We start from the raw sequence: 26,156 nt of genomic DNA on the forward strand, positions 1-26,156 counted from the left end.
CTTATTTTAAGATGGAACTTTGTAAGTTCAGGGAACTGAAGTTTGTCGAACAAAAATGCCTCAGGGTAGAAAATGAAACCAGTGATACCAGTCTTTGGTAGTTGGTATTTTGGGATCTCCAAGAAGCTACAAATGATGAATTGCTGTTTGTTTGTATCATATTCATATTATATTTCTGTACATGATATAAATGATGCTATATATATCATATTTAGTTTTATACTATATTTGAGAATTATTCTTACTAGGAGAAAGGAACTTGTTGCTATCCTTGAAAAATATAATTCAACTTCTGAGCTGGAATCAGTGAGAAAGGAGAACATTTCATATCTTTACAAAACTCTAGAGGTTGCCCAACCTAAGAGAATATAAGCATAAGATACTGGTGGTTCTAGTGTCATCGTATTCACGAGTGATTGATGGTTATATCCTGTTCCCATCTTCACAGTAGAACAGTTATCAGATTTGGGATTACACTGGTGGTCTGGGGAAATAGGGGCATTGCTCTTTCATTTGTGTTATCGGTAACTCATGGTAGTAGACCTCTTCCTATCATAACCTAAAAGTTTTATTACTATCTTTCTTCCAGGAATGTTAAAGAGGACATAGAATTCCACTTTTTCTGTAGCCTGTTATCATAGAATTTTTCATTTCTCATGTAATATGTAGACTTGAAATTGGTTTTCAGATGCTGGAATTTGTTCTTACACTTTAGGATATGGCCTGGTTTAGATTAGAAGCAAGGAGGATTCTGGCTGCCTGAAAGCTGAACATATATACATCAGACATGAAACTATTGGAGAGCATCCTAAGGAGAGCCGTAAAGATGGTGAAAGGCCTAGAGGAAAAGATGTATGAGGAGTGGCTGAGGTCCCTGGGTGTGCTCAGTGCAGAGCAGAGGAGCTGAGGGGAGGCCTCATGGCAGCTGCAGCTCCTCACAGGGAGCGGAGGGCAGCGCTGAGCTCTGCTGTGTGTGACAGCGACAGGGCTGAGGGAACGGCATGGAGCTGTGCAGGGGAGGGAGGGTGGGGATCAGGGACAGGGTGTGCACCAGGGGGCGGTGGGCATGGAACGGGCTGCCCGGGGCTGTGGGCACGGCCCTGAGCTGCTGGAGTTGAAAGAGCACCTGGACAACGCTCTTCAACACTGAATGTGAATTTTGGATGGTCCTTTGTGGATCCAGGAGCTGGACTCAGTGATGTCTGTGGGTACCTTCCAATTCAGGATATTCTGTAATTCTATGATTCTTCACAACAGAACTGAGCAATCCCTCTCAGTCTTTATAATTCTTTGTTTCTTTGTCCCCCGTTTCTGTCATACTGATGTTCAGTCAGAAGCAAGGGGAATGAGTGGGTGGGTTGGCTGTCATCCCAGAAATTGCTCAAGTTGTGTTCCTGAAATACCTTTTCTTTTTACATAATTGTGCAAGAGCCGTTTGACAATTAGAGCTTCTGAAAGACATTGTAAGAAAGACATTCAATACTTGTCCTAAGCTGAGAACAGATCCCACAAAGCCCAAGCAGCTAATGAGGGAGGATCCACACTCTTGATGCCTCAGGTAAGTGCCAAAGGCATCAGAGGCATCATGTAAGAACTGCTTATGGTCATCTACCTTAGAAAGAGTCCCATTTACTTCTATAGACAGCACGAGTAAATGTATAGATATCTTCAGCACGTGTTTTGGGGGATGAGAAAGACTAATAATAGGAGTGGATTGGTTCTTTTTAGGAGAAACATAACTGTGTAGAAGCACTGAAGACTGTAGGAATGCTATTAAAGAATACACCCTAAAGCTGTAGTAGCTCCTGATCTCAGAAAAATCGAATGTGAGAAAGAAGGATACTGCATTTCAACACACTCCTACCAGAACATGGAGAGAAAAAAAAGCCTCGTGCTATCACGCTTTTGTATCCTGGAAAGCTAATTGTATTTTAATGCAAAAGATCTTTCTTGATGGGTGGACTTCAACCTTTTTTTATGCTATGAAGATACATAAAGAATAGCCAGAAATTATAATTGTGCGTTGTAAGAAGGTATTATAGAAGTATTTATGACACTTTCCATTCTGTATTTTTGGATTGAATCCAGTTGTTCTTTGTCCCCAAACTTATAATTACCAGTGCTCTTAGTGTGAACCCCACAGTCATATGCCAGACAGGTGCTATGAGGTAGGTTAGTTGCATGCCAAGCTGTTTCACTGCTTTAATTACAACTGTGGGCTATATCCTTGCAGATACTCGATGGTATGATTAATGAGAGAAACAGTACTAGAAAGGTTAACAAAGCTGGTCACAGTGCTCAGAGAATTACTATTGAGATGGACAATTGAAGGGACAGATGTCCCAGTCCTACTTATCTTAGAAACAGCTAACATATTTTGGCAATATTTCAGGATCAACCAGCTGGACAAAATTCAGTATCTTTGCCCTCCTGTAATATTTGATACTCATAAATATTTCTTCCAGTAAATGAACGTTTGGTTTTGAATGGTTTTACAAGAACTTGCTCTGTAATACAGTTCTATTCACATTGGAAGGTGGTGAACTGGTTCCTTAGCAGTCCTTGCATTTTTAGCTGGAGAATTCAGGAGCATGGAACTTCTCTGAATCTTATATTCCTTTCATCACCAGGAGATCTTATGCTCTGTCAATCCTATACTCATGTAAATCCATAAGCCTAAAGGGGGAGATTTACAGGAGTCTGTGAAAGCAACTTTGCAATATTTGCCTGGTTCTGCATCTTATTAGCTTCTGCAGGCAATGGACCAACCCAGCTTATAGTTACCATAGTATTAAAAGAAATAACAGTCTTAATAATATACTGAAATATATTCAGAGCCCTATGGTGCAAAATATATTAGATTATTTCAAAGACAGGACAATCTGAATCTCTGGAGAAAAGCAAACATAATTAAAATTATTTCTACTCCAAAAATTCACTTCTCATTACAAATGATGCCACAGAGTATTCCCACTGCAATTTTTATTCAGAGCTAGAGAAAGAGATATTAGTCTTCCTGAAAACTGTGTTATCTTGAATAACTGTGTGCATTACTTTGAGTGAAAGAAGAATGGAAATTAGATGCTAGATTGTGTTAGATTACTTTCTGTCTTCAGATTTATATGATCTAGGTAGAAAAACATAGCATTTGCAGAGGGAGAGATGGAAGACTTCATCATGTGTGACTTCAGAGTACAATTATATGGTATTAAATGCAGTTATTAAACAATTGTAGAAAACATTGTGTAGAACACAAAGAAGAATAGACCTAAGAAATGACGAGCACTAAATAAAATCCTCAGGTTACTTACCTAACAGAGAGTATCTTACTATGGGGCATCAGGGCCATCAGCAGCAGGTTATCTCATCTCACTTATCTTTATTTTCTTAATTTAAATGCTCAGGGAAAACCAGAGTGAATTAACTAGATTCACATGGACTGTGAATCCAAAACACAAGGTTTTCTCTGAGTTATAACAAAGGAGGTAGTCTATTGAGGAAGAAATGTGTTTACACCTTTTACTTGGGCAGGATATTCAGACAGCAGTAGGTAGAAGCACCACTTGGAAAAACAGCTTTACAAACACCTGGGTTTGCTCCTCAACCATATATGGAGTATTCTTCCTCTGGGTGACATGAATGAGATCATGATTTCTCTAAAAAGAGACTAGAAAAAAGGGATGTTGAAACAGTGGGGAAAAGCTACAGGGCAATAACTAAAGAACAGTTGATATAACCATAATTGAAATAGTTAAAAATACTTTGCCTGTGGGAAACCTGTACAGGCTTGAGATAGACAGATGGCTGTCTTTAAAAAACAAAACAGAAAAGGCAATTCTGTCATTTCCAGATAAGGCCAACATGCTTAGATTTTTGATGCATAACTGAAACAGTGAAGTGTAGTGAAGTGTATCCAAACATGATGCAGTGATGCCATACAGCTTCTGGAGGACAGTTTATCGAGGGACTGGAGATAATCCAGTGGTAAACATAAATATAGACACTGTCAAAATGAATTACACAGGTCAAACAGGTCAAATATTTCCTGTTCCCCAGTCAATCTTGTCCGATCAATCACACCTGCTATCAAATTCTACAGTCCAATGTGCATTTCGTGACCTTTGCTATCTCTTTACTAAGCATTATGGGTAAGTATTTGATTCACTCTCCCATAAAATTATTCAAGGAAATGTATAGAAATGTGTCCTTTTCCCCTTTTCCTTTCTCCTCTGAGAAACAAGGAGAAAGGATGTTCCATCACAGAAATCGTAGACCCACAAAATGGTTTAAACTGGCAGGGACCTCTGGGTCCATCAAGCAGAGATGCCCCAGAGCAGGGGGCCCAAGGCCATGTTTCCCCTTGCAAGAGGATCAAAGCCTATTCTACCTCATGTTTTGCTGCAGCTTTCTGATAGCTGCCATTGGCCACAAGAACCAAAATCTGCAGCAAGATAACTCAGAAGTTGCTATTTCATGTGATGGGAGATATTCAAATGGCATCTCTTGGCTAGCTGCAGTTGGCAGCATTGCTCTGATGACAAGGATACTAATCTGGCGCTCCTGTGCAGACAAGTAGGACTGTTTTCCCCCAGCTGCTCTCCCCTCATGTTCTTGGTGTCAAATGCTTTCTGCCTCACAATTACCTTAGCCATGTTATATTGGTGAATTCATACATCTAGAACAGGCTCTTGAAAACTTAGGTTTACTTTCTTTCAAGATGTAAAACAACTTAGCAAAAGAGCATTGCTGCAAATCTTAAATCCATCTGCAAATGTTCTCCAAAGTCTGTGAAAACCTTGAATTCCTGAACATTTGAGAAGTTCATCAGAGAAAAAGACCCGCTTTTCTTATGCGCTCAGTTGAAATGCAAGAAAGGCTCCATCCTCTTTTGCTCATGATAAACATCATGCTGCATTTCTGTTGTTGCAGCACCTGCTGACAGTCACCTGACAGTGATTGTTTGCATGTAGGTTTGACTGTGAGTGTGGGCTTCAGTACCATCGAATGTTAGTGATGTGCAGAGTCCAGGCTCATTTATTATGAAAGTCACTGCACAGCGGATCTGAGGGCACAGACGACCAGTGGAAGGGTGAGCATAATTTAAGGGGAAGGAGTAGGGACTGGGAAATATCTGAATAACAATTTAATATCTGTGGAATTGTTACCATTGACAATTTTTCTGCATAAGGCACTCAATATTTTTATGCTTTCATTCTTCTTTTTTTTTTTTTTCTGTAATGCTCTCGTCTGGACCAATAATGATTCTTGGATTAATCTATTAAGATTTCAATCATAAAATGATACATTCTAGTCTTTACATATAAGGTATGTTTCTTCTTTTTCCATAGGCAAGATTTGGAATCTTTGATTCCAAATGATTGCACAGCTTTTGGGGGCAATTGGGTAAGAGCTTCTCAGAAACATTGTCCATGTTTCTCAATAACTAGTCCAAAATCCAACGTCACTTGGATGATATTTTATTTATTCTATTATTTTAGTTTATTTTCAATTTATTACTTTATTTTATTCAGAAAGAATACAGAAGCATAAACAACAGAGGCTCATTGCATCATATTGCATCAACTCAGCAAGACAGAAGCTGAACTTTACCAGGTATTACTTCATACTGAGTCATCTTTTTCTTGGGAACATAAGTTTTTCAGCAGGACTGGAATCTACCTTGATACAACAAAGAAATAGCTCCCAGATATCGAAAGTTTAGCACTGCTAAAAAAGTGACAGTATTTGTTTCATACATTTATTGCTTGCAAGTTGTTAAAGAAACTTCATCCTTGTCTCTGTTTGAGGTGTAGATAAGCATCACTTCAGAGAATCTCATGCCTGCCTTGGGCACACCATGCAGAAACCTGCCCTTAAACAGTGAAATTCTTGATCATAAACTGCCCAACACATGCCTTATTTCATGCTGTGCTGTTGCAGCTTGGATTCTGGTGCCTCAGACTGTGAAGTTAGAGCTCTGCTTGCCTAAGCCCTTTGGCATAATAGTAAGGCCACTACATTTGAGGCAAGAATACTTAATAAAACCAAGAGAAAGTATCTCACTGTTAAAACATTTTTGTATCTGAGTAGAAAATCTACCCTTTAAAACATAGATGCAAACAGCATACAGATTATTTTGCTACCAAAGGGTTGTGAACAATGAAAGTATTCAGATGAGAAAAGATAAAATGTCTAATAGGCAGCCAGATTGTTTGAACTTATATGCATAAATTCAGATCTTACTGACACAAATCTACAGAATTCTAAAGATAACAGTGATCAATAAGCTATCTTCTCAGCCTGATGACATGGTTTGCTATGGCTGAGCTGAAGGACAGGCCCATCAGCTCACACACCACTTATCTGCTTCTGTGCTCTCCTCCTGATGGAGGAAAATGGCCAGAAACTGCACTTATGTCACAAGTTGCACCTGCTACTATAGCTCATGTTTCTTTCATCTGTTTTCAGCCAAGAAGAAAACCTGAGAGATTCAATATCAGCACAAGGACAACCATTTGCTACCTTAGAATTGAGAACAACTTCCTCTGGGAGAAAAGCAGGGACATCTCTGGCAGCTTACCTTCAGACAAACCAGAGAACATTAAAATGTTAGTAGAATTTTGAAACAAACTCTTAACAGAAGGAAAGTGGGAAAATCTTCACTTGTGATTCTCTATGAAGTCTTTAATGGCATAACAGTAAGAGTCATGTAAAGATGTGGTTTGCCAAACACTGCTGAAAGGCCCATTCAGCCCTCAGTCAGTCAGATTCCTTGCTTCTGACATGGGCTGAATTCACCACTGGACAGAAAGCCACCACAAAGCAGTATTGAGAGCTGATCTGGAGTTTTAATTAAAGGCATGTCCTTGTGCAAGCTATCAGCAAAAGGCTAGACTTGATTTTCTGGAAGGTATCAAGTATTTTCTTGTCTGTGAGATTTGTATGACTTTTCTTATAAAATACTGTCATGTACTGCTTTGTCTTTTTGTTACAGTGATATTAGATAAGAAAAGGTAGAATTGTGAAACACTCTGGCAAGAGACCTGAGTGCTGTGGGAGGTAGGCAGCTTGCATCTAAATTCTGCAACTAATGTGTATCTAGCTCTAAAGGCTAGCTCTCCATTAGGCAGAGGTGAAGTACAGAATAAAGGACTAAGAACTTGCACTCAGAAGACATAAGAATTCACTCAGAGCACTAACAGCAGTGGAGCTGTTAGAGCACAAAGGAGAAAAGCAGCAGTCTTAAGAGAGAAACTGAAGGAAGCAGATGGCAATTAAGTGTCAGTAAGTTCTCATTGAAAGTGGATGGTTTCCAGACTCAATTAGAAAAAAAAACTCTTTGAAAAAATCTTTTGAGCAGTAGAGAGGAAAAAGAAGCATTAAAGCCCTTACAAGGCCATTGTGTATTACAAAATCTTTCTCTTCACTGCTGTTTGGGAAAAGGGTGAAAAAGTCATATTTGGAATCCATATTCTGTCACATAACTGAGATTTCTGATCCTATTGGCTCGCAAAACAGCTGTGTTCAAACTCATAGGGAAAAGAGAATAGAAGTGGAAAAATCAAAGCATAACTAGAAGATCATGTTTTGTTTTCTTCCTGTGTATTAAAAATAATGAACTCATTACAACTTATATTCTCAAAAAAAAAAACCAACAAAAAAACTGCAGTAGGAATCTTAGAAGAACACAGAACTTTCTTACATGCAAGACAACAGTGAAAGAATATATTTCCCTATTGTCTTGGAGAAATGATGCTACGAAAGGCCCAGGGCATGGTTGCTTACTGCATTCAGCAGTCATACCAGTGATGCCACCAGCTCAAACTACAGTTCCTTGATCTGAGTGGGCTGAACAAGAAGCAATCCCATAACTGACCTCAGTTCACTTCTTGTCTGTGCTCCTAGTGCTTTAATCAGGGTGGGTCAAAGCCATGCCCACAGTCACCAGGTTCTCCAGCAGGTTCTGGCAGCGCACAGCCCAGCTGAATGCATCCCAAGGCCTTGGCACTGAGGATGAGCACAGACACAGCCAGCCAGCGGCACACAGGGGATGGCACGCAGACTGGCAAGAAGGCAGAAGCTCCCACAGCAGGTCGAGGAGAAGTGGGCTGAGCCAGTCCCTGGGCTCTGTTATTCCTGGCAAGCCTTTCCATGCAGCTGAGACAACAAACGGGAAATACACAACTGCTGAGAGGAGCCTCTGTCCCAGGGCCCACGGGGACAGTCATGGGAGCTCCTGCTGCTCTGAAGGAAGCCGGCCTGTGATGGGAACATCCACCACGAGGGCTGCCAGAGATGTCACTGAGTGTCAGTAGCTGTGCTCAACTCAGTTCCTATAGGAAACAAGGTTCAGAGATAGAGGCACCAAAATGTTGATGGCTGTGTGCTGTTTAAGCAAGTACTGCATTCAGCAATTACTTAAATGCTGGCCTTTTGTGATGCCTGAGATGCATTAGGACATCCTCCCTGGAGGTGTTTAAGGCCAGGCTGGATGGGGCCCTGGGAAATCTGATCTAGTATATGATGGGGCTGGCAATTAAAACGCAGGGCCTCTAGGAAACCATCAGCCTTCTGGAGCAGCAGTTATGAACCCAAGGGAAACCTCTGAGCATCTCAAAAGGCACCAGATACTTATGGTTAGACAGCTGAAACTGATGCTGGAACATTTTTACAAAAGAGTGGGTTTTGGAGTTGCCTTAAAATATTGGGTAAGAAGCAAACTATCAAGAGGTTGTGGGAAGTTTCACAGTCCTGCAGATGGAAATGAAAGAACTTCATATTCTTCTCTCACTAAAATTCCTCCATCTGACTAAATATTAATCCTGCACTGAAGAAACCTTCTACCTCTGCCCCTAAACAGATCATGTTCACTTCCATTTAATAGTGGGGAAGAGAGACAAGAGGCTTCTTCAGCTCAGAATAACCTCTGTGAGCTGGGCTTGTTGCATCTGATGCTGGGTAATGGTAGAAAGGTGCATTTTCTCTTCTAGCAACCAGCACTGCTTATATCCTGATCCCCTCCCACGCAGCTGTAGTGACTGAGCTGTGTGTATAGCTACGTGCTGCTCCCCACATTGGTATTTTTCTCCTGCTAGGGTGGGCAGATAAGTATCACAGGCCATCTTTTGTTATTTACATGCTCCCAGCAGTCTGCTACCTACCTTTGGTCCTGACAGCAAGGCTCTCCTGCAGTCACAGCCAGTGCAAAGACAGATTGCTGTTGTCCTGAGCCATGGGTCAACTGAACCATGCATCCAGATCCTTCCTGTACTTCTAAAGCAGCCTAATGCAAAATAGCTATTCATTTTACTTTCCTAGAACAAGAAAGTAGACACTGAGGACTTAGCATTCCTAGAGCTCATCTCAATTACCAACAATAGCTTGAATTTAATATACCTGAATGACTGACTTGAGTGATAAGACAAGGGGGGGAATGGTTTTAAAATGAGACAGCAGAGGTTTAGGTTAGATATTAGGAAGAGGTTTTTTGCACAGAGGGTGGTGAGGCACTGGAACAGGTTGCCCAAGGAGGTTGTGGATGCCACATCCCTGGAGACACTCAAGGTCAGGCCGGATGTGGCTCTGGGCAGCCTGGTCTAATGGTTGGCGACCCTGCACACAGCAGGGAGTTGAAAATAGATGATCATTGTGGTCCTTTTCAATGCAGACCATTCTATGATTCTATGATTCTGTGACTTCAGTTGTGTTTAGTTTGGTTTTAGTGAGCACTGGCACTCAAGGAAACACCACTCCAATTTTGGAGTGATTTGATTAGCAGTGCTGAGTGATTAGATTAGCAGAGTAGCTGAACAGAACTGTTGATTACTTCTCCTTCCAGCTTATGTATCCTCAGTACACAAGTAGCTCAAACCGTGAGTTTGTATAGATAAACCTGCACATGCTTATATCCCACTGCTTATTTGTAATTTGCCTCTTGTCAGCACTTCTAGTCCCTCAGCTTACTTAGTGGTCTGTACTGGCTGTAAGCTCTGGTGTTAGCCTGCACTGGTGATCATCATATGTTACATAAAATATCAGGAAGAGAAAGTGTTGCTTCTTTGTCATAACTCCAGAAAATACATATTTCAGATTTTCTGGGTATTGCTCTTTCTGGAGTGGTGTTTCTTGCACAAATACTATAGTATTGTGATGCTGTTGCAAGTAGGAATAGTTTTCACTGTCTTTAGTCTTCCTGAGTTCTATATACTGGAAAACTTTCTAGGAGTTTCCTCACTTAAAGGATCTGTAGGTGCAGGTGCCCACTTGCTGTTTGTGAGCAGGACAAATGAAAATAAAGCAAGTAGATGGTGAGAGTAGAATTTCTCTTTATAATCACAGTCCTCTCTGCATTACACGTTTAAGCTAGCCGGTCACCTGGGCTGCAGCTGTCGTCACGACAGAAGATGATAAGCACGTCCTGTGAATGCTGCTTTTTCTCTGCTTGACCATTTCCAGGAAATGTGGTATTACTGAGTTCGTGAAGCTTGATAAAGTTCAGCAAGATGGATTCTATCCTTCCTGCTCTCCGCCAAGAGGAAGCAGACCTGTGCTGCTGTTCCTCTGCCAAGAAATAGCAGACATTATGTTTGCCCATATGGAGCAGCGCTCTGAATTCTTGTGCTTGGAATACAAGTGGAAATCTCTTGTTACTAAAAAGTAAAACAAAGCAACTTGCTCAGAAGCCAGTAAAAGGCTTTTAAGAATGTGAAATAAGCATTCTTTTCTGGATGCCAGGGACAATTTCACGTTCTATTGGATCACTGAACACTTCTTTGCTTCTCTGGGTAATAAAAGCATGCAAAGTACAAAGGGAAAAAAGGTAACTGCATGAATGATCTTAAAGTGTAATACTGATGAGTGAAAGTAACCTAAGAAATGGAATGGGGCTGTAAAGCTTTGCATTGCTGATAACAGTTGATATTTGCATAGTAACAGTGTTAAAATCCTTCTAAATTGGACCTTCGCCTCCACTGTGCTGGGAATTTCACTCTGTGAGGTGTGAGGCAATACAACTCATGGCCCTAATATCCCACTGAGTTTCTGAGTCACCTTATTGCTCTGAAATAAAAGCACTTTGGAAAACACAAGCCATCTGTGATGTTAAACACAATTATCTGATTTGCTTTAATAAATGCTCACAAATCACCACCAACTACTTGATGTTTTTCAATGCTGTACTGAGCCATTCACAAGCAGGTAAAGGTCATCATGCTAAGATGTTATCAGCTCTCATCATTATCAAGTTATTATTATCTGCAGTAACACAACTGCTTCCATCTAAATCCTGGACATAGAAGAGTTTTAAAGAAAGGGGTCATTTTTTTTTATCTCTCACCTTCAGAAGAATGCACAAATTATGTTATTGCACTGAAGTCTATGCAATATTGGTTATTACTTATAGCTTCATTCTGCTGGCACTGAGGTAGGTGACAAATGTTAATGTTTTTAAACATCAGCTCCAAGCTCTGTGTTCCACATTCCCCATTGCAAGTCTTCAGTATATTGGGAATTTCCCATTTTTATCCTTTTTGGTTGTTGTCCAGTAATTTGGCCCAAGTGTGATTGGACCACAGTGACTGTTGCAATGAAATATTCTGAACACAAGTCTGGTTGCACCATGCTCAGTATACACCAATGTGCACGCACAGATTACACTCAAGATGGGCTCTGTACACTGGTACATGTCCCATATTGCACAGGTTCAGGTATATTTCTCTGAGGAGATCTAGCAAAGCTATGATAATGCTGCCTAAAGTTTCCTCAGATATTATTTCCACCTGTGCCAAAAGCTACCAATATGAATTCAAAATCTATTTTGCATAACTGCAAACGTCTCTAGCTGCCTATCAGGAAGAGTGTATGTGTGTGTTACTGATGCAGAGCTCATTGAGGCTCCACAACAGAAATTTCAATGCACACAAAATCAGCATGTTGGAGAATGACAAACCAGACATTGTCACCTCAGTCCTTCTAAAGGAGCAACGAATACCAGAAAACATTCCAACTGCAGATAGGATGGGAATGCCTTTGGGACAGAATCCATGGTCAAAACTGATTTACAGAGGGGAAATCGTGCCTGACTAACCTGATAGCCTACCATTAAAAAAGATCAATGTAATGGATAGGGGGACGGCAGTGGATATTATTTATCTTGAATTTGGCAAGGCTTTTAACACTGTGTCCCATAACACCTTCTCAGAAAAACTGATGAAGTACAGACTAGATGAGAAGATGATGACCTACACTGAAAACTGGCTGATGTGATGGGCTTAAAGGGTTGTGATTGGTGACACAAAGTATATTTAAAAGCCAGTCTTCAGTGGTAAACCCCAGCAGACAACAGTGGGTCATTACTGTTGAGTTGTCAATGGCCACAAACTTATATACAGGAAATTCCAAGTACACTTAAGAAACCCTGAAGAGTGACTGAACAGTAACAGAAGTTGCCTAGAGAGGATGTAAAGTCTCCACCCATGGAGGTATTCAAACAGGATTGAACACAATCCTGAGCAGCCTGCTGTAGCTGCCCCTGCTCTGAGCAGGGACTTTTAGACTCAGTGACCTCCAGAGCTTCCTTCCAGCAGCACCACTTCTATGCTTCTGTGACTGTGGGTCACAGAGAGCACTGAGCTGGTTCTGCCCACATCAAGTTGCAGTTCTGCAAATAATAGCAGAAAGCATTGGTTGTTGTGTTTAAACAAGATATCCAACTGTATTGACTCAGTCTGCTGACCAGTCACACGGCCCAGCTACAAGAGACTGCTTCACAGAAATGTCTACCTCTGCCTATATGCACAGTATCTATTAGATCTGGTTCTTCCATTTTCTTGAGAATTCTTAAGCATTATGTCTCAGTAACTTACACTTCCCAATGGAGAGTCATGAGAGCAGTTTGTTCTACTTTTCTATGAGGAAAAGGGACCCAGGCATTTTTTCAAGTAATTGTATGTCTCAATCACTGATCTCACATCTCCAGTACTGAAACTGCCAAGCTCTGCATTGGTCTGAGGAGCATTACTTTGCCTTTCCTCTGATGGGGAAAGCTAAGGATTCAATATAGTCTTCTAGTCCTTAAGCATCTAGTATAGGAACCTTCTCCCCGTCCTGACACATTCTGAACTTCCTTTGCAACAGCTGCTATTTATGCAGAGCGAAGAAAAGGAATCATGGTCCATGTGTGATTTTCTCTGGAGCCCTGAAGTATACAGCAAGTGATAGAGCTCAGAAGATAGAAGGAGATTTCAATATATGCATATAAATCCTCTTTGTACCTTGTCATTCTTACCCATACCATCATTGCTTGTCTTAAGCCATTTTGTATCTTCTCTTGAAAACACAGGCACAAGCGATTTATATAGATCTTTGTGGAGATCATACTCTCAGTCCAACGAGATCATTAGTAATAATGGGTGCCTCACTGAAAAGGAAGATAAGTTTATGAACATCCAGCTGTAGATCCCCCATATGAATACATTACTCTCCTCAACTCCTCCTCACTAGCACAACTGCTGACCCCCTGTACATGCAGTCAAACTCTCATCTGCTTCAGTCTTTTTTAAAAGCTGTAGATGTTGATGCAGCTCCTTTCAACCAAGAAGATTAGGAAGCTGTGAATGCCCAGAGAGGAAAAAGAGTCCTAAGAGAACATCAGTGAGAGGATGTTTACCTGACCCAGGTAAGATGAAATTGATTTATAATATGATACACCTCTAAAAGCCCCTGGGCTCTTCAAACCACCAGAAGAAACTACACTCCACTTGCTAGCACCCGGATTTGGGCAACCATACAGTGAATAACAAAAGGTAACTGATAGAGGTAACACTTACCAGTCTTGTTCCAGGCTAGTTTTCAAGTAGAAAGAAAGGTTGTTGCATCAAAAGTTAGCAACAGAGGGTGGGAAGGTAAATCACTGCTTTTCACAGCATTGCTAGGTCAGGGTGGTCCCAGCACTGGTAAGAATACAGGATAACTCAGAGCGGATGCTGTGATGCTGCCCAAAGATGAAGGCACTTGGTGTCTGACTGGAGGTTCTTGATTTTCAGATCTTTGTTGAATTGTTGCTATAAGACAGCTCTATGCATGTGTTCGGGCACCCAGAAGAGTTAATCACATTTGAGTCACACCTATACGGCAGAACTGCTTCACTACCAAGGTCATTAGATGAAGACGACTGAGAATTTGACTGTTTTGCATAAATTACTTCACAGCACAAAAGGATGCTTAAGTCTTAAGGACTTGACTTTCTGTAAGATGAAGGGGGAAAATAAAGGAAAATTGATGATGGATGGCAGTGTACCCATGTACACAAGTTCAATGATTTCATTAGCTCTCTTCTTCAAGTAGAGCTGCACTGTTGATGAATGCACTTTCATTTAACATTAGCTGGTTTTAGTCCTACCTAGAAATAATATGAATGGCTATGGGGCTTTTGCTTATTTCATCTGGAGACCTAGAGAAAAATATACAGGAAATGGACTTTTGCTCTGCTTGTTTTAAGGAAGGTTGATATATTTTTAAGAGAAAGTTTAGAAGAAATGTGTCTGGAGAAGTCAAGGTAAAAAGGGAAGCAAGGAAGTGTGATTAGAAAGCTCTTTCTAAGCTGAGAAAGCTGGTCGTTTTCTACTCTATAATTTAGTAGGATGTTTTTAGAAAGTTATCTAGCTCTCACTGATGTTTTTGAAGGCTACGCTCAAAACAGATTGTACTTCACCATATATTAATTGAATCAATTTACAGCCTCTTTTCACTAATGAGTGACATACATTAAATTACAATTTGCCTAGTCTTGACCAGAATTGTAGATGTTTTTGATGCTTTTAAATATTGTTAAATACTAGGTTTCACTAGCTATCATGTAACATTAAGTTTCAAAAACTATACCTTTCAACATCTGTCATGCCCTATTTGCTGTCTAGTCATAGCCATAATTTTGCTGTTCTTCATCAGGCACAAAGCTGTAATTAAAAATTACAGGGCTTTTAAAGGGCTTAGTAAAGCTGTACTCACTGGGGATGTCCTCAGGGCCCATAGCTGAAATGCAGTCAGAAATTCAGCATACTAAAGGAAGCAGCTCTCCCCATCCACACCACCTGAACTCTGAGCCTTGATTTATTCATAGTATGGCTTCTAACTCATTCTAACCAAGAAAACAACGCTTCCCATATATGTTAGAATCATAGAATCCTTAGAGTTGGAAGGGACCATTGAAGGCCAACTAGACTAACTGCCTGCAGTTAGGGAAATGAACAGCTAGATCAGGTTGCTAAAGGCCTGATCCAGCCTTGACTTGTCCCTGTCTCCAGGGACAGGGCATCCACCACATCACTAGGCAGCCTGTTCCAGTGCCTCACTGGAAAAAGACTTTTTCCACCTCATTGTAAAAGACCACGCTCACTGTAAAAGTCTTTTTCCTTCTATCCAACCTAAATCTATCCTCTTTGAGCTAGATGCCATTTCCCCTTCTTCTATAATCACAGATCCTGCTGAAGACTCATTCCCATTCTTTCCTGTAGCTCCCCCTTTGGATACTGAAAGGCCACTCTCAGGTCACCTCAGAACTTTCTCTTCTCCATGCTGAACAGCCCCAGCTTTCTCAGCCTGTCCTCGTGGGAGAGGTATTCCGTCTCTTGGATCATTTTTGTGGCCTTCCTCTGAACATGCTCCAACAGGTCTGTATCTGTCCTGTACTGAGGACTCTGTATTTGGATGCAGTTCTTCAGGTGAGGCCTCACCAGAGCAGAGCAGAGGGGCAGGATCACCTCCTTTGCCCTGCTGGCCATGCTTCTTTTGATGCAGCCCAGGATATGGTCAGCTTTCTGGACTGCCAGGGCACATTGCTGGCTGGTGTCCAGCTTCCTGTTAACAGATGCCCCAGATCTTTTTCAGCAGAGCTGTGTTCAATGCTTTCATCCCTCAGCTTGTATTGGTAATGGGGGTTGCCTTGACTTAGGTGAAAGACTTTGCACTTGGATTTGTTGAACTTTATGATGTGCACCTGGGGCCCTGGGGCCACTGTTCAAGCCTGGCTACTTCTCTCTGGATGGCATCCCATCCCTCAGGCATGTCAACCTCACCTCTCAGCTTGGTGTCATCAGCAAACTTGCTGAGGGTGAACTCAATCCCACTGTCAATGTCATTGATGAAGACAGTAAAAAGTATTGGTCCCAGCACTGACCCTGGGGGACATCACCCGTGACTGATCTCCATCCAGACATGGAGCCACTGACCACCACTCTCTGGTCTCAATCCTGCAGCCAGTTCTTCGTTCACTGAACAGTCCACCCATGAAATCCATATATTTCCAATTTGAAGAGAAGGATGTTGTGGGGTACTATGCCAAAGGCCTTTCTGAAGTTGAGATAGATAGATGATGTCAGTGACTCTTCCATTGCCCATTGATGCAGTGACACTATCATGAAAGACCACTGGGTTGGTCAAATATGATTTGTCCTCAGTGAAGCCACGCTGGTTAGCCAGAAAATTACACTAACTACCCTCAAATATTGTCATGATTAAATGAAAAAATAATTATTAATAGAATATATTAGCCTAACAAAAAATGTCACCAAAATCACAAAACATTGTACAGTGAATAAAAATTGCTGAAGGTCATGTGTAATATATCAAGAACAATCAAGAACAGCCTGTTGTCTGGCAGAAAGTAGAAGAGTAACAACCCATTTTGTGCATCAGCTGGGATTAAGTGCGTGATTGTGTTGCACTTGGGAATCTGCATATCCTTTTAATTATCACTGATAATGCATTGTGACTATGCATACCACTTTGCAGATAGGTGAAAGACAAGGCTGCTGCTCCAGGAAGTGTGTATCTTGACTCATATACAACACAAAGGTTAATAGTTCAACTGCATATGAGAGCAAAGAACAAGCCAGTTCTTCAATGCAATGTCTTGGAAGTTTGTTTTGCAAAACTAACCTGCCTTGAATAATGCTCATTCATTGCTAACAAATCAAAAGAACATGTGAAAATGTTGTCATAGCCTATCTGTATAACATATGCCCTTGTACACTCAGCTCCTTGGCTATTGTCCTCCTGGTTTTATTAATGACTTTTGTGGATGAAGGAGCTCACAGGCTCTTTCCATGTAGAAAGGGAAGGGAAGGGAAGGGAAGGGAAGGGAAGGAATTTTGAGGGAGAAATATCTTCAAGATTTTTGATATCTCAAAACTAAAACAGGGTAGAAATGCAGCGCTGTTTTTCAGACAGCAAACATCACAAAGATGGTAGCAAGATCTTTGATTGGCGCAAGACTCAGTTACCGCGCTGCTATCCTCCCCCAGGATTTTGGGCGACCTGTCGGTGTGGGACAGGATAGAGGGGCGGCAGGGAGAGCAGCGTGACGCAGGGCAGCACCTCGCACCTTCAGGCTGGGCACCTGCCAGGCCAAACCAGCACCGCACTCCTGGTGCCTGGCCCTCGCTCGGGGCGGAGACACCCGACGCCCCTCAAAGGCCTCGGGCCGAGCGGCACCTGGGCCGCGCGCCGCCGGTGCCGTGTGTGCGGGCAGGCCCCGGACTACGTTTCCCGGCGTGCTGCGGGGCGGAGCGGCCCCGCCCGGCTGTCAGCGGGAGCCGCAGGTTGATCGCGGCGGCCGCAGATGAGCCGAGCCCGCGCGCGGGCGGGGGGGCGGCCGGGGCAGCGCCGTGTCGGCGGCCGGCACACTATGCGAGGCCGGGAGGATGGCGGTGGAAGGTAAGGGCTCCGCGTCCCCGGCTCGCCGTCCCCCCTCGGGGTCCCTCCCCCGTCTCCTCCCCCGGGCGCTCACCTGCGGCGGGGCCGGCGGGGCGAGGTGGCGGCCCTGGAGCTCCGGCCCCGCTCTGCCGCCCGCCTTGCCTCGCCTCTCCGCCCGGCCCGGCGCCCGCAGCCCGGCAACTTCCCCTCCGGGCCCGCCGCTCCCGGCGGAGCTCCTCCGCCTCTCTGCGCGGCAGCTCCGGCCCTCGTCGCCTCCCGCCGTGCCCTGAGGCCGTGAGCCTGGAGCCCCGAGGCTGCGTGCCCCGCTTCCTTCGCCCCCCGGTCCTCCCGAAGCCCGGTGCCGAGCCCGGCTCCTGGCGCGGTGCCCTGCCAGGGGTGCTGCCCGCCGGCGTCACCCCTTGGGTGCCGGCTCCTGCGGCATTAGGTGCGTGGCCCTGCTCCTTTTGGGATGTTAAAGGAGGGATGTGGATGGAACATGGCAAATCCCCTCCTGCTGTCTGCTTCTCAGCTTCCCACAGTTTTTCCCCAAGGCATTGAGAATTCTTGGCTTCGGGTCCCATCTTGCTTTCTTCCGTGACTGCAGGACAGTTCTAGAGGTTTAGAGTGTGAGAAGCGGCCACCTGTGCTCTTCCTGTGCATACTCTGGGGTCTGTCATTCTTTTTTGGGGGTGAGGTGTGCTCAATTCCGAGCAGCTCCTTTCTCAGGTGGGCTGATTTCAGTGCTTCTGTCTGAGGCTGCATACCACATTGTGACAGCGATGCTGAAGCTGTCTTTTAAGTACTGAAGTGAGCAGCACAAATGAGAGTCAAGCTGAAACTTGGGCCTGCTGAAGGCAGTAACATCCTTGTAAACCAAGTTCTAAGCAAGGTGAACGAAACCACTGTATCTCAATAGATGTCTGTGTACATCTGAAGTTGTCCATCGTAAGTTTTCAGCCTTTCTTTAAGACATGCAGGTTCTTCATGCTCAGTGTGCTTTATTGATTAGTGTATTTGGTTATAATGATCTGTAATGACGAAAAGAAGGTAATGATCTGGAGTAAAAGTGTTTCTCATCCTGTGGCAGAAACTTAACTATGTAACTGAGCATGCGTGCCTGATGGTGGGTAAGTAAATGAAATGGGCTGCCATGCACCAGATGGTTCACATGCCAGTAGCAACCCCTATTTCAGTGCACTCTCTAATGTCATCCTTCTTTATTCACTTGAACTCCTCATCAGTCTGTTTGCTAGATTTTTTCAGGTCTGAAATAATTCCTCTCGTATCTGCAGTGCCTTCCATCTCAGGCTCTAAAAGCTTTGTAAATATTAATGAAGAAAAGCTCTGCTAAACCTTTGGGAAGCAGTGCTTCTCCTTCCTCTTGAGATGATTTGGGATTTGTTTCCTCTTTAACCCTTTCTTCCCATTTCCTCTCTCTGAGATGCATCCCTGCTGTGAGCTCTCAGAATATGCCTTCTTGTCTGTATGTGCTGCTTTTCCCTCGTTTTGATTTTCATCCCTCAATTGTTTTGCCTTCGGACTGCTGTACAACTCTGTTCCCCTCACACTACAACAAGATGACCGCTTACTTCTGCAGCATAGATAGCCACGTGGCTGTGACTACTTTCTGTGGATGTAGTTCATGTAAATTTAAGTTCTCATCCCTAGGTTTCTCTTGGGACCATGCTTCTTTGTTGAAGGTGCTTAAAAGCATGCTTTTATCTTAATGTGTGCTCCACAGTATCAATCAAGCTCATGGGTGTGGGCTGTGCTCTTTCCATGAACTTGTGCCTCTTGGCAGGTAACATGTGGAACTTAGGGAGGCTGAGGTTACTTGTCTCTAATGGCTCCTGTCAATGCAGCATGTGGATCGTGCTCTATCAAAAGTCAAGCTGCTGTAGAATTCTTTAAACTTGAAGAGTTTTGTAGAAAAATGCCAGTTTACTGAACTCAAAGTGTCTTAGAGTCAGGAAACACAAACTGTTTTGTTTCTTTTTCCAGTTGATTTGTTTGTTTTGGCTGGGGGGAAAAATGTTTTCCTGCTTTGCTGCTTAGGAACTTGAGGGCATAACCTTCCGTACATCAGCTGTAGAAGCTTGGGAATTAGGAAAACCCTGAAAACCTGGCTTAAGTAAGGCTGCATAGCCTTCATGGTTGGGCTTCCTGGGTCTTTATTTATTTTTAGTGCCACAAGGCTTCTGCACTCTTGGACCAACCCACTTCTTGTATGGACTCATGTCTGGCACACAACTGGCAGAGAAGGTTAGGTCCCTGGGGCACAAGAGAACCTCAGGTCCTGGAGCATGGCAGTTCCTGCTGAAGCCAGCATCCGCTGTCTGGCCAGTTCTGCCCCTGCTGTTGTTCTGGGAAAACGCCCATTCCTCAGCTGCAGCCACGAACCCAGGGACAGGTTTTTGTTTTTTTTTTTTTTTCCCCTTTCAATTCAGGAACGCTCTGTGTGGCTGAAATGAAAACGCTTTGGGATGTTTAGTTTGTGGAGAATCTTTGAAAGAATCTGATTTTGTGTTAACAACCTGTTGAAGTTTTTCTCAAATTTGACTGTTTTCAGTGCTGTCTTAGAATGAACTACTGGAGTTTGCTTATGGCAACAAATATCTAGTGGTTTACTTAAAGAAAACTTAAAGAAAATCTCTTACCAGGATAGTCGACAGAGATAGATTTGCAAATATGAAGTAGGAATCTGGAGGGTTCTGGAGTTCTTTGGCAGTTACGTGATATACATACCTGAGCAGGGGTTGAAAGGGATTCAGCCAAAATGGAGTTTGAATGTGGGTCACTGTATTTGTCTCAGAAGAGAATGTGTGGACTGGGTGGTCCTTCGGGCTGCAGTGTACCAGTGCTTTGGGTGGATGAATGTATCGGTGTCTGCATGGGGAGGGAGCCTGTGCTCCTTAGTATGAGCCCATCTAGATGGGAGCACTGCCAAGGTAAGCCTATTTTTAAACCGAACAGTTTTGACAATGTTCCTTTAAGTGTTTTTTTCCCTCTAGTAAGAATGAAAGAACTAGGTCAGAGCCTGTAGAAAAAGGCTTTTGATCCCTGCGACAGTGTTCTCAGAAATACTTTTTTTTTGCTCTTGTGCAGCAGAGGTAAAGGGGAAGAAAGACACGGTGATTTCCCCCACAATGTTTATTGCACAGAAAAGCAAGAGGCTGACAGCACCCACCGATAATGTATGCCTGCAGGTAATCCCACACAGTTCTTTCCCATCTCCTGCAGCTCTGACCTGTGGTATCTTTAAGGTTCCTCAGCAAATGAGAGAAAAAAAAAAAAAAAAGACAACACAAAACTTAATTATATTAGGGAATTGTTTCCTACTAAACATTTAGTGAAGTTCAGTCTAATGTCTTCTGTGCATGGGATTTAGAAAGTATAGGTATTTGTTCACTGCTAGTCTCCTCCTGAAAGCTGATGAGAAAATAAATTCTCTAATGCACTGTGGTTTTTCTCGTGCTATTGACACTTGGATATGCCTACCAAAGAACATTTTTCACTAAGAAGTGGTGTCTTGCTGACATAAAATGACAGACTCTGCCCTTGCTCCCATGTGGTCCTGAAGGAGACTGGAGACTCACAGGATGTGGGACAGTTCTGGGGTATGGAGTCAAGGTTAACTGCTGCAGGACTGAAGTTATCTGCAGCCTGTGACCAACTTCTGTCCAACCAGTCCTGAATTTTAGCAGTTTGACATACCTGGGTGGAGAGCCTTTGGGACTTAGTCAGCTCCAGCAGATAATCATAGAATGGCCTGGGTTGAAAAGGACCACAATGATCATCCAGTTTCAACCCCCCTGCTGTGTGCAGGGTCATCAACCAGCAGACCAGGCTGCCTGGAGCCACATCCAGCCTGGCCCTGAACGCCTCCAGGGATGGGGCATCCACAGCCTCCTTGGACAACCTGTACCAGTGCGTCACCATCCTCTGTGTGAAAAACTTCCTCCTAATATCTAACCTAAACCTCTCATCTCAGTTTAAAACCATTCCCCCTTGTCCTATCACTACCCACCCTTGTAAACAGTTCCTCTTCCTGTTTATACGCTCCCTTCAAGTATTGGAAGGCCACAATGAGGTCTCCCTGGCGCCTTCTCTTCTTCAAGCTAAACAAGCCCACTTCCCTCAACCTTTCCTCATAGGAGAGGTACTCCTCAGATCATCTCAGTGCCCTCCTCTGGACCCACTCCAAGAGCTCCACGTCCTTCCTGCACTGGATGCCCCAGGTCTGGTTGCAGTACTGCAGATGGGGCCTCACAAGAGCCGAGTAGAGGGGGACGATCACCTCCCTCTCCCTGCTGGCCACCCCTTTTTTAGTGCAGCCCAGAGCACAGTTGGCCTTCCAAGTGCTGCTATGTGTTTCCTCACAGACTTGAGATATGGTGAGCTCATAACTTGCAAAACCAACTCTGCTGAGAATGTTAAAGTGAGTTCAGAACCATCAGAAAGACAGCTTTGAAGCAAATTTTAGTGTAGTGACCTGTGGTGCTGTTCTAGGGCGTGCTCCAAAGTTCAGCTGCCTCAACAAGTATTCAGTTATTCAACATTGCTTAATTCCTAGGCCCAATCTAGGCTCAGATTAGATGTGTGCACACCTAAGTTTCCACGGAATCTAATCTGACAGATGGGTTTTCAGCATACTTAATTGCCTGCTGAGCAAGTAAGTCACAGACCCTGTCACTCAAAAATAGCTTTCCTCCATTGCTCTTGTTTTCTGTAATAGTTTCTAACCCCTCCTTAGCTTGAGGGACTCAAATATGGCTTGGAAAGAGCTGCCAGTTGGAGGCAGAGCTGATATGTGTCTCTGCCTCTCCATCTGGATTGCAGATTGCAACAGAGGAGATCAACAGGACCACAGGTGTAGCAGAGGAGATTGGTAGGACTGGGATGCACAGGACGAGCAGGACACCTGAACTGCAGCTTTTCATCTTTGTGCTGTTTCTCTATGTAACTTAGTGACCATTTATTGTAGCAGTGCATCAGCAGTTTAGAGGTTCTAGACTGGAACACAGCAGTGCTCTCAGCCCTTTTCACCTGGCAGCCTTGCTGTTGGCTTGTAACATCCCTTCTATCTAACTCAGCAACAGCATAACTTCAGAAGACAGGGGTTCCTATTGTGCTCTCACCCCAGAATGCATACAGCTTGGTGGCCAAGTGCTCCCCTGCACTGAACCACTGCTTAGGTCTTTCTTGTCTGAGTTGCTACCTTTGCAAAGTCAACTTCATCACAGTTCATTGCATCTGTCTTAAAAAAGACAGAGAGTTAACAATCCCTTTCCAGAGGTATACTGTAGCAATCTAAAGCCAGAAGTCTGTTTTGGACGGCAAGTTCTCATTTTGAGCAGGTACTCTACTTGGGCCTCGTACAGGGAGAGACTACAAGTTCAGGAGGTGCATTCTGTGGCAATCGGGTACCCCCAAATTAAGTTGTGGTGACAGAAAATGGCTTTATGCTGAAGTCTCTTTGGGTGTATTTAGACTGAGTGGTAAGTGGATATGATTGCAGGTTTTGTAGTCATTTTCCTCTACCTGCTTTCAGAAGTAAACCTGTATTAGGCAGGAATCAAGATAGTTTGGCCTTGGTACCTGGCTGTGTTTTCTTTGGATAAGATTTGATTGTAGTGTAAGAGTGTACCTGAGAACTCAGAAGTGCTTTCAGGTCAACTAATGTAGATACAATTCCATGAGTGTTAGTTCTTAGCCTTTAATATGTTTTGAAGACTCCATAGCTTCAGGAGAACACTACATTGAAACAGCCAATTTATATCAATGAATGGAATCCCAACACAAGGATAAAACTTATTTAGTGGTAGTGATGATGATGTATGAGTGAAGGAAAGGTGCTTTGAAAGCTCACTTTCTCCAGAATAGAAAGAAAGGCTAGTAACTGAAGACGGATACACATTACTTGAAAGCACTGACAAAGCTGGCGCTGTAATAGCCCATGTTTATTGCTTAAATGGAACTTATCAAATGGAATTTTTCTTAAGTATTTTTTTTTCCCCTGAGATGTCCAAGTAAGGTAAGTAAATAAAGGAGGTTGTGTCATGTTGTGCCTCAGTTACCTCAGTATATGAGGCCAAGGCAAGCTGTATAGAGCCTCTGTCTTGGACTTTGCAGGACTGCTTGGTAACAAGGGTTATGGAAGGAGGGCAGCAGTGAAGAGCACTGTAGGTAAGGCACTGTAGCTGGGTGGTGTCAGAATTGCAGATTGGTGCAGGTTTTTCAGCTAATAACATTAGAGAGGATTATATCAAAAACATCTTCCAAGGCTTACCAGTGAGTGTGAATGTAACTGTCTGGAGATAACTTTGAGCTACTGTTTTGCCGATTGGACTTCTGAAGTGATGAAGCTAGCTTGCAGAGGTGATAGAGGGCTGCTGCTCAGTGCACTGCATGTTGAGTTTCTAGGTCAGGGATGCCCTGTCCCACCTTTCTGTTCTCTCTTTTTGCTCAGAGGATATGGTCTTTGAGGCAAGAACTCCCTTTTCTGTGAAAAAGAGATCCTGAGGTGGTTAGTCTGAACAATCCTATTGTGAGTTATTTCTCATGAAAGCTGTTGCCTTTGACTGGATACAGGTATTTATCTTGAAGATAAACAGTTGAACAACTCATCATTCAGTTATTTGCTCAAAGCACGCAGAGAATGTAATTCTGAAAGGTGCCAAAGGCAAAGATGGAGAGAAGGGCCAGAAAATTGAGTAATCTTGAAGTCTTCTGTAACCATGTTGTTCATCAAAATAGCAAATAGAAATATGAGGAAGAGCTCAAAACAAAGCAAGAAACTTTTTTTTTTTTTTTTTTTTTTTTTTTTTAATCATTGCACCTTGTTCTTCTATTTTGAATACTCTGTGCAGCATTGATTGCTGCACCCCAAAAAAGACTGGAAATAGTGCATAAAAGAGCGTTCAGCTGGTGAGAGATCTGGTGTGTGCTTTGAGGGAAGAGTCTGATTCCTTAGCCTGAAAACGAGATGGCCATGAAGAGAACCCTTAGACATTGACGAATGGTTTGGAGAAGGTGGAAAAGGAACTAATTTACAAGGCAGAACAATGAAGGCATTGGATTTTTAAGAATAAAAGTAATTAAAAAAACAAAAAAACAAAAAACAAAACCAACTCTTCTAACACAGTGCCTTGGGTGCAGCCTTCAACCTTAGGCCGCTCTTAACCTGCCAAAGAAAAGGGAAGTCATATGCACTGCTCTTGCATCATTCCCTTAAGCGTACAGAGCTAGACTTTGTCTGATCCTTCCTGAACACTTCTGTGAGAAAGTCTGAAAGTCTAGCTCATCTTGTGTGCATTCAGAATAACTCACTACAGGAACAGTAACCAAGAGGAGGATTGGTTCAGGGCAGCCCAGAAGGACAGGAGGAGGTGGGGAGTTGGACACTGTGTTGCAAGAATCTGAACAGATGGCAGTATGTAAGATGTATATTGGGAAAAGGAAGCTACATAAAAATTGATACTGCACCATAAGAAGAACTGTCTGCTATATCAGGCCAATGGGACTGGGGTACAAATAGAGTGGGGCCTAGATTTAAGCTGCAGCTGTAGAAATGGCATCCTGGAAAATGCTGCTTCCCCATAGCAGGTAGAGATGGAAGCTGCTGTACTGCAGTGCTGAAGTGAGCTGAAGATGGTCCAGTCCAACAAACCTTTGGGGACCCTGAAGCAGATCTGCTCTATAGGTCTTACCCTTACCTGCCTATGGCATGAGCCACTAATATTGTTCCCTTGTCTCTGCACAGTGGCCTCGTTCTCTCTCCAGAGGCATTCTGTGGCAGCAGGGCTACGAAGCGGATGGTAAGGGAGCTGCTGTCACTGACGTCATCCATCCGTCAACTAAACTTGGCTTTGAAGAGCAGATTCGTGACTCTGGACAGCAAGAGTTCCCTTGCATATGTGCTGCTCCAGGAAGCAAGCAGATGCGCAGCAGGCCTGAGTGTGTGCTGAAGTCACCTCTGCATTCAGTTACACAATTGAGAATGCTTATGGGGAATATGTGGCTGAACAGGAATAGGGCTTGAGGAAGATATTCAGCGTGGACTGTAGCCTTTCTTTAATGCAGTCCTGTCCATTTCCATCTAACATGGAACCTTGACAGCTTAATATTCTTGAGACAAACACTAATATCACTACTTATCTCCATTCCCCTGTGCGTTTGCTTTCCTGTGCCCTGTTTCTGTGGGTTTGCTGTGGTTTTGGTGTGTTTTTCTTTTTGGGGGAGGGGATTTTAGTTGAGTTGATTTGCTTCTCTGCAAATAATCTAGTAAAAGGAAGAAACAGACTTTTCATAATGCTGTTTCAGAAAAGAAAAGAAAGAAGAATTTTAACGTGTGTAAATAGAAGCTTTCTCCTGGATCACCCTCTGGCAAAATAATTTCCTGCTTTCATCTAATGGTTTGTTGCTATGTGGACCAGCTGTGGTACTGGAGGGAGTAGGATGCAGTG

At 43.2% G+C, this 26,156-nt stretch overlaps 1 protein-coding gene across 4 annotated transcripts in view; it reads left to right on the forward strand.

The window, feature by feature from the left end:
• Nucleotides 1-17,639: 17,639 nt before the first annotated feature.
• Nucleotides 17,640-26,156, forward strand: part of SAMD12 (sterile alpha motif domain containing 12) — a 178,192-nt gene continuing 169,675 nt past the window's right edge. For all 4 annotated transcript variants that reach the window (XR_006172120.1, XM_042839743.1, XM_042839745.1 and 1 more), the window contains exon 1: nucleotides 17,640-17,712. Coding sequence is in view for 3 of the 4 variants with exons in the window: in XM_042839743.1 (XP_042695677.1) it covers nucleotides 17,700-17,712 (13 nt within the window). In the remaining variant the exon portion in view is untranslated. The remainder of the gene's footprint in view (nucleotides 17,713-26,156) is intronic.

Source organism: Centrocercus urophasianus, unplaced genomic scaffold (genome assembly GCF_019232065.1).
Source record: "Centrocercus urophasianus isolate 14NV4802_14NV808 unplaced genomic scaffold, USGS_Curo_1.0 seq_11, whole genome shotgun sequence".
In the NCBI taxonomy this organism is placed as follows: Eukaryota; Metazoa; Chordata; class Aves; order Galliformes; family Phasianidae; genus Centrocercus; species Centrocercus urophasianus.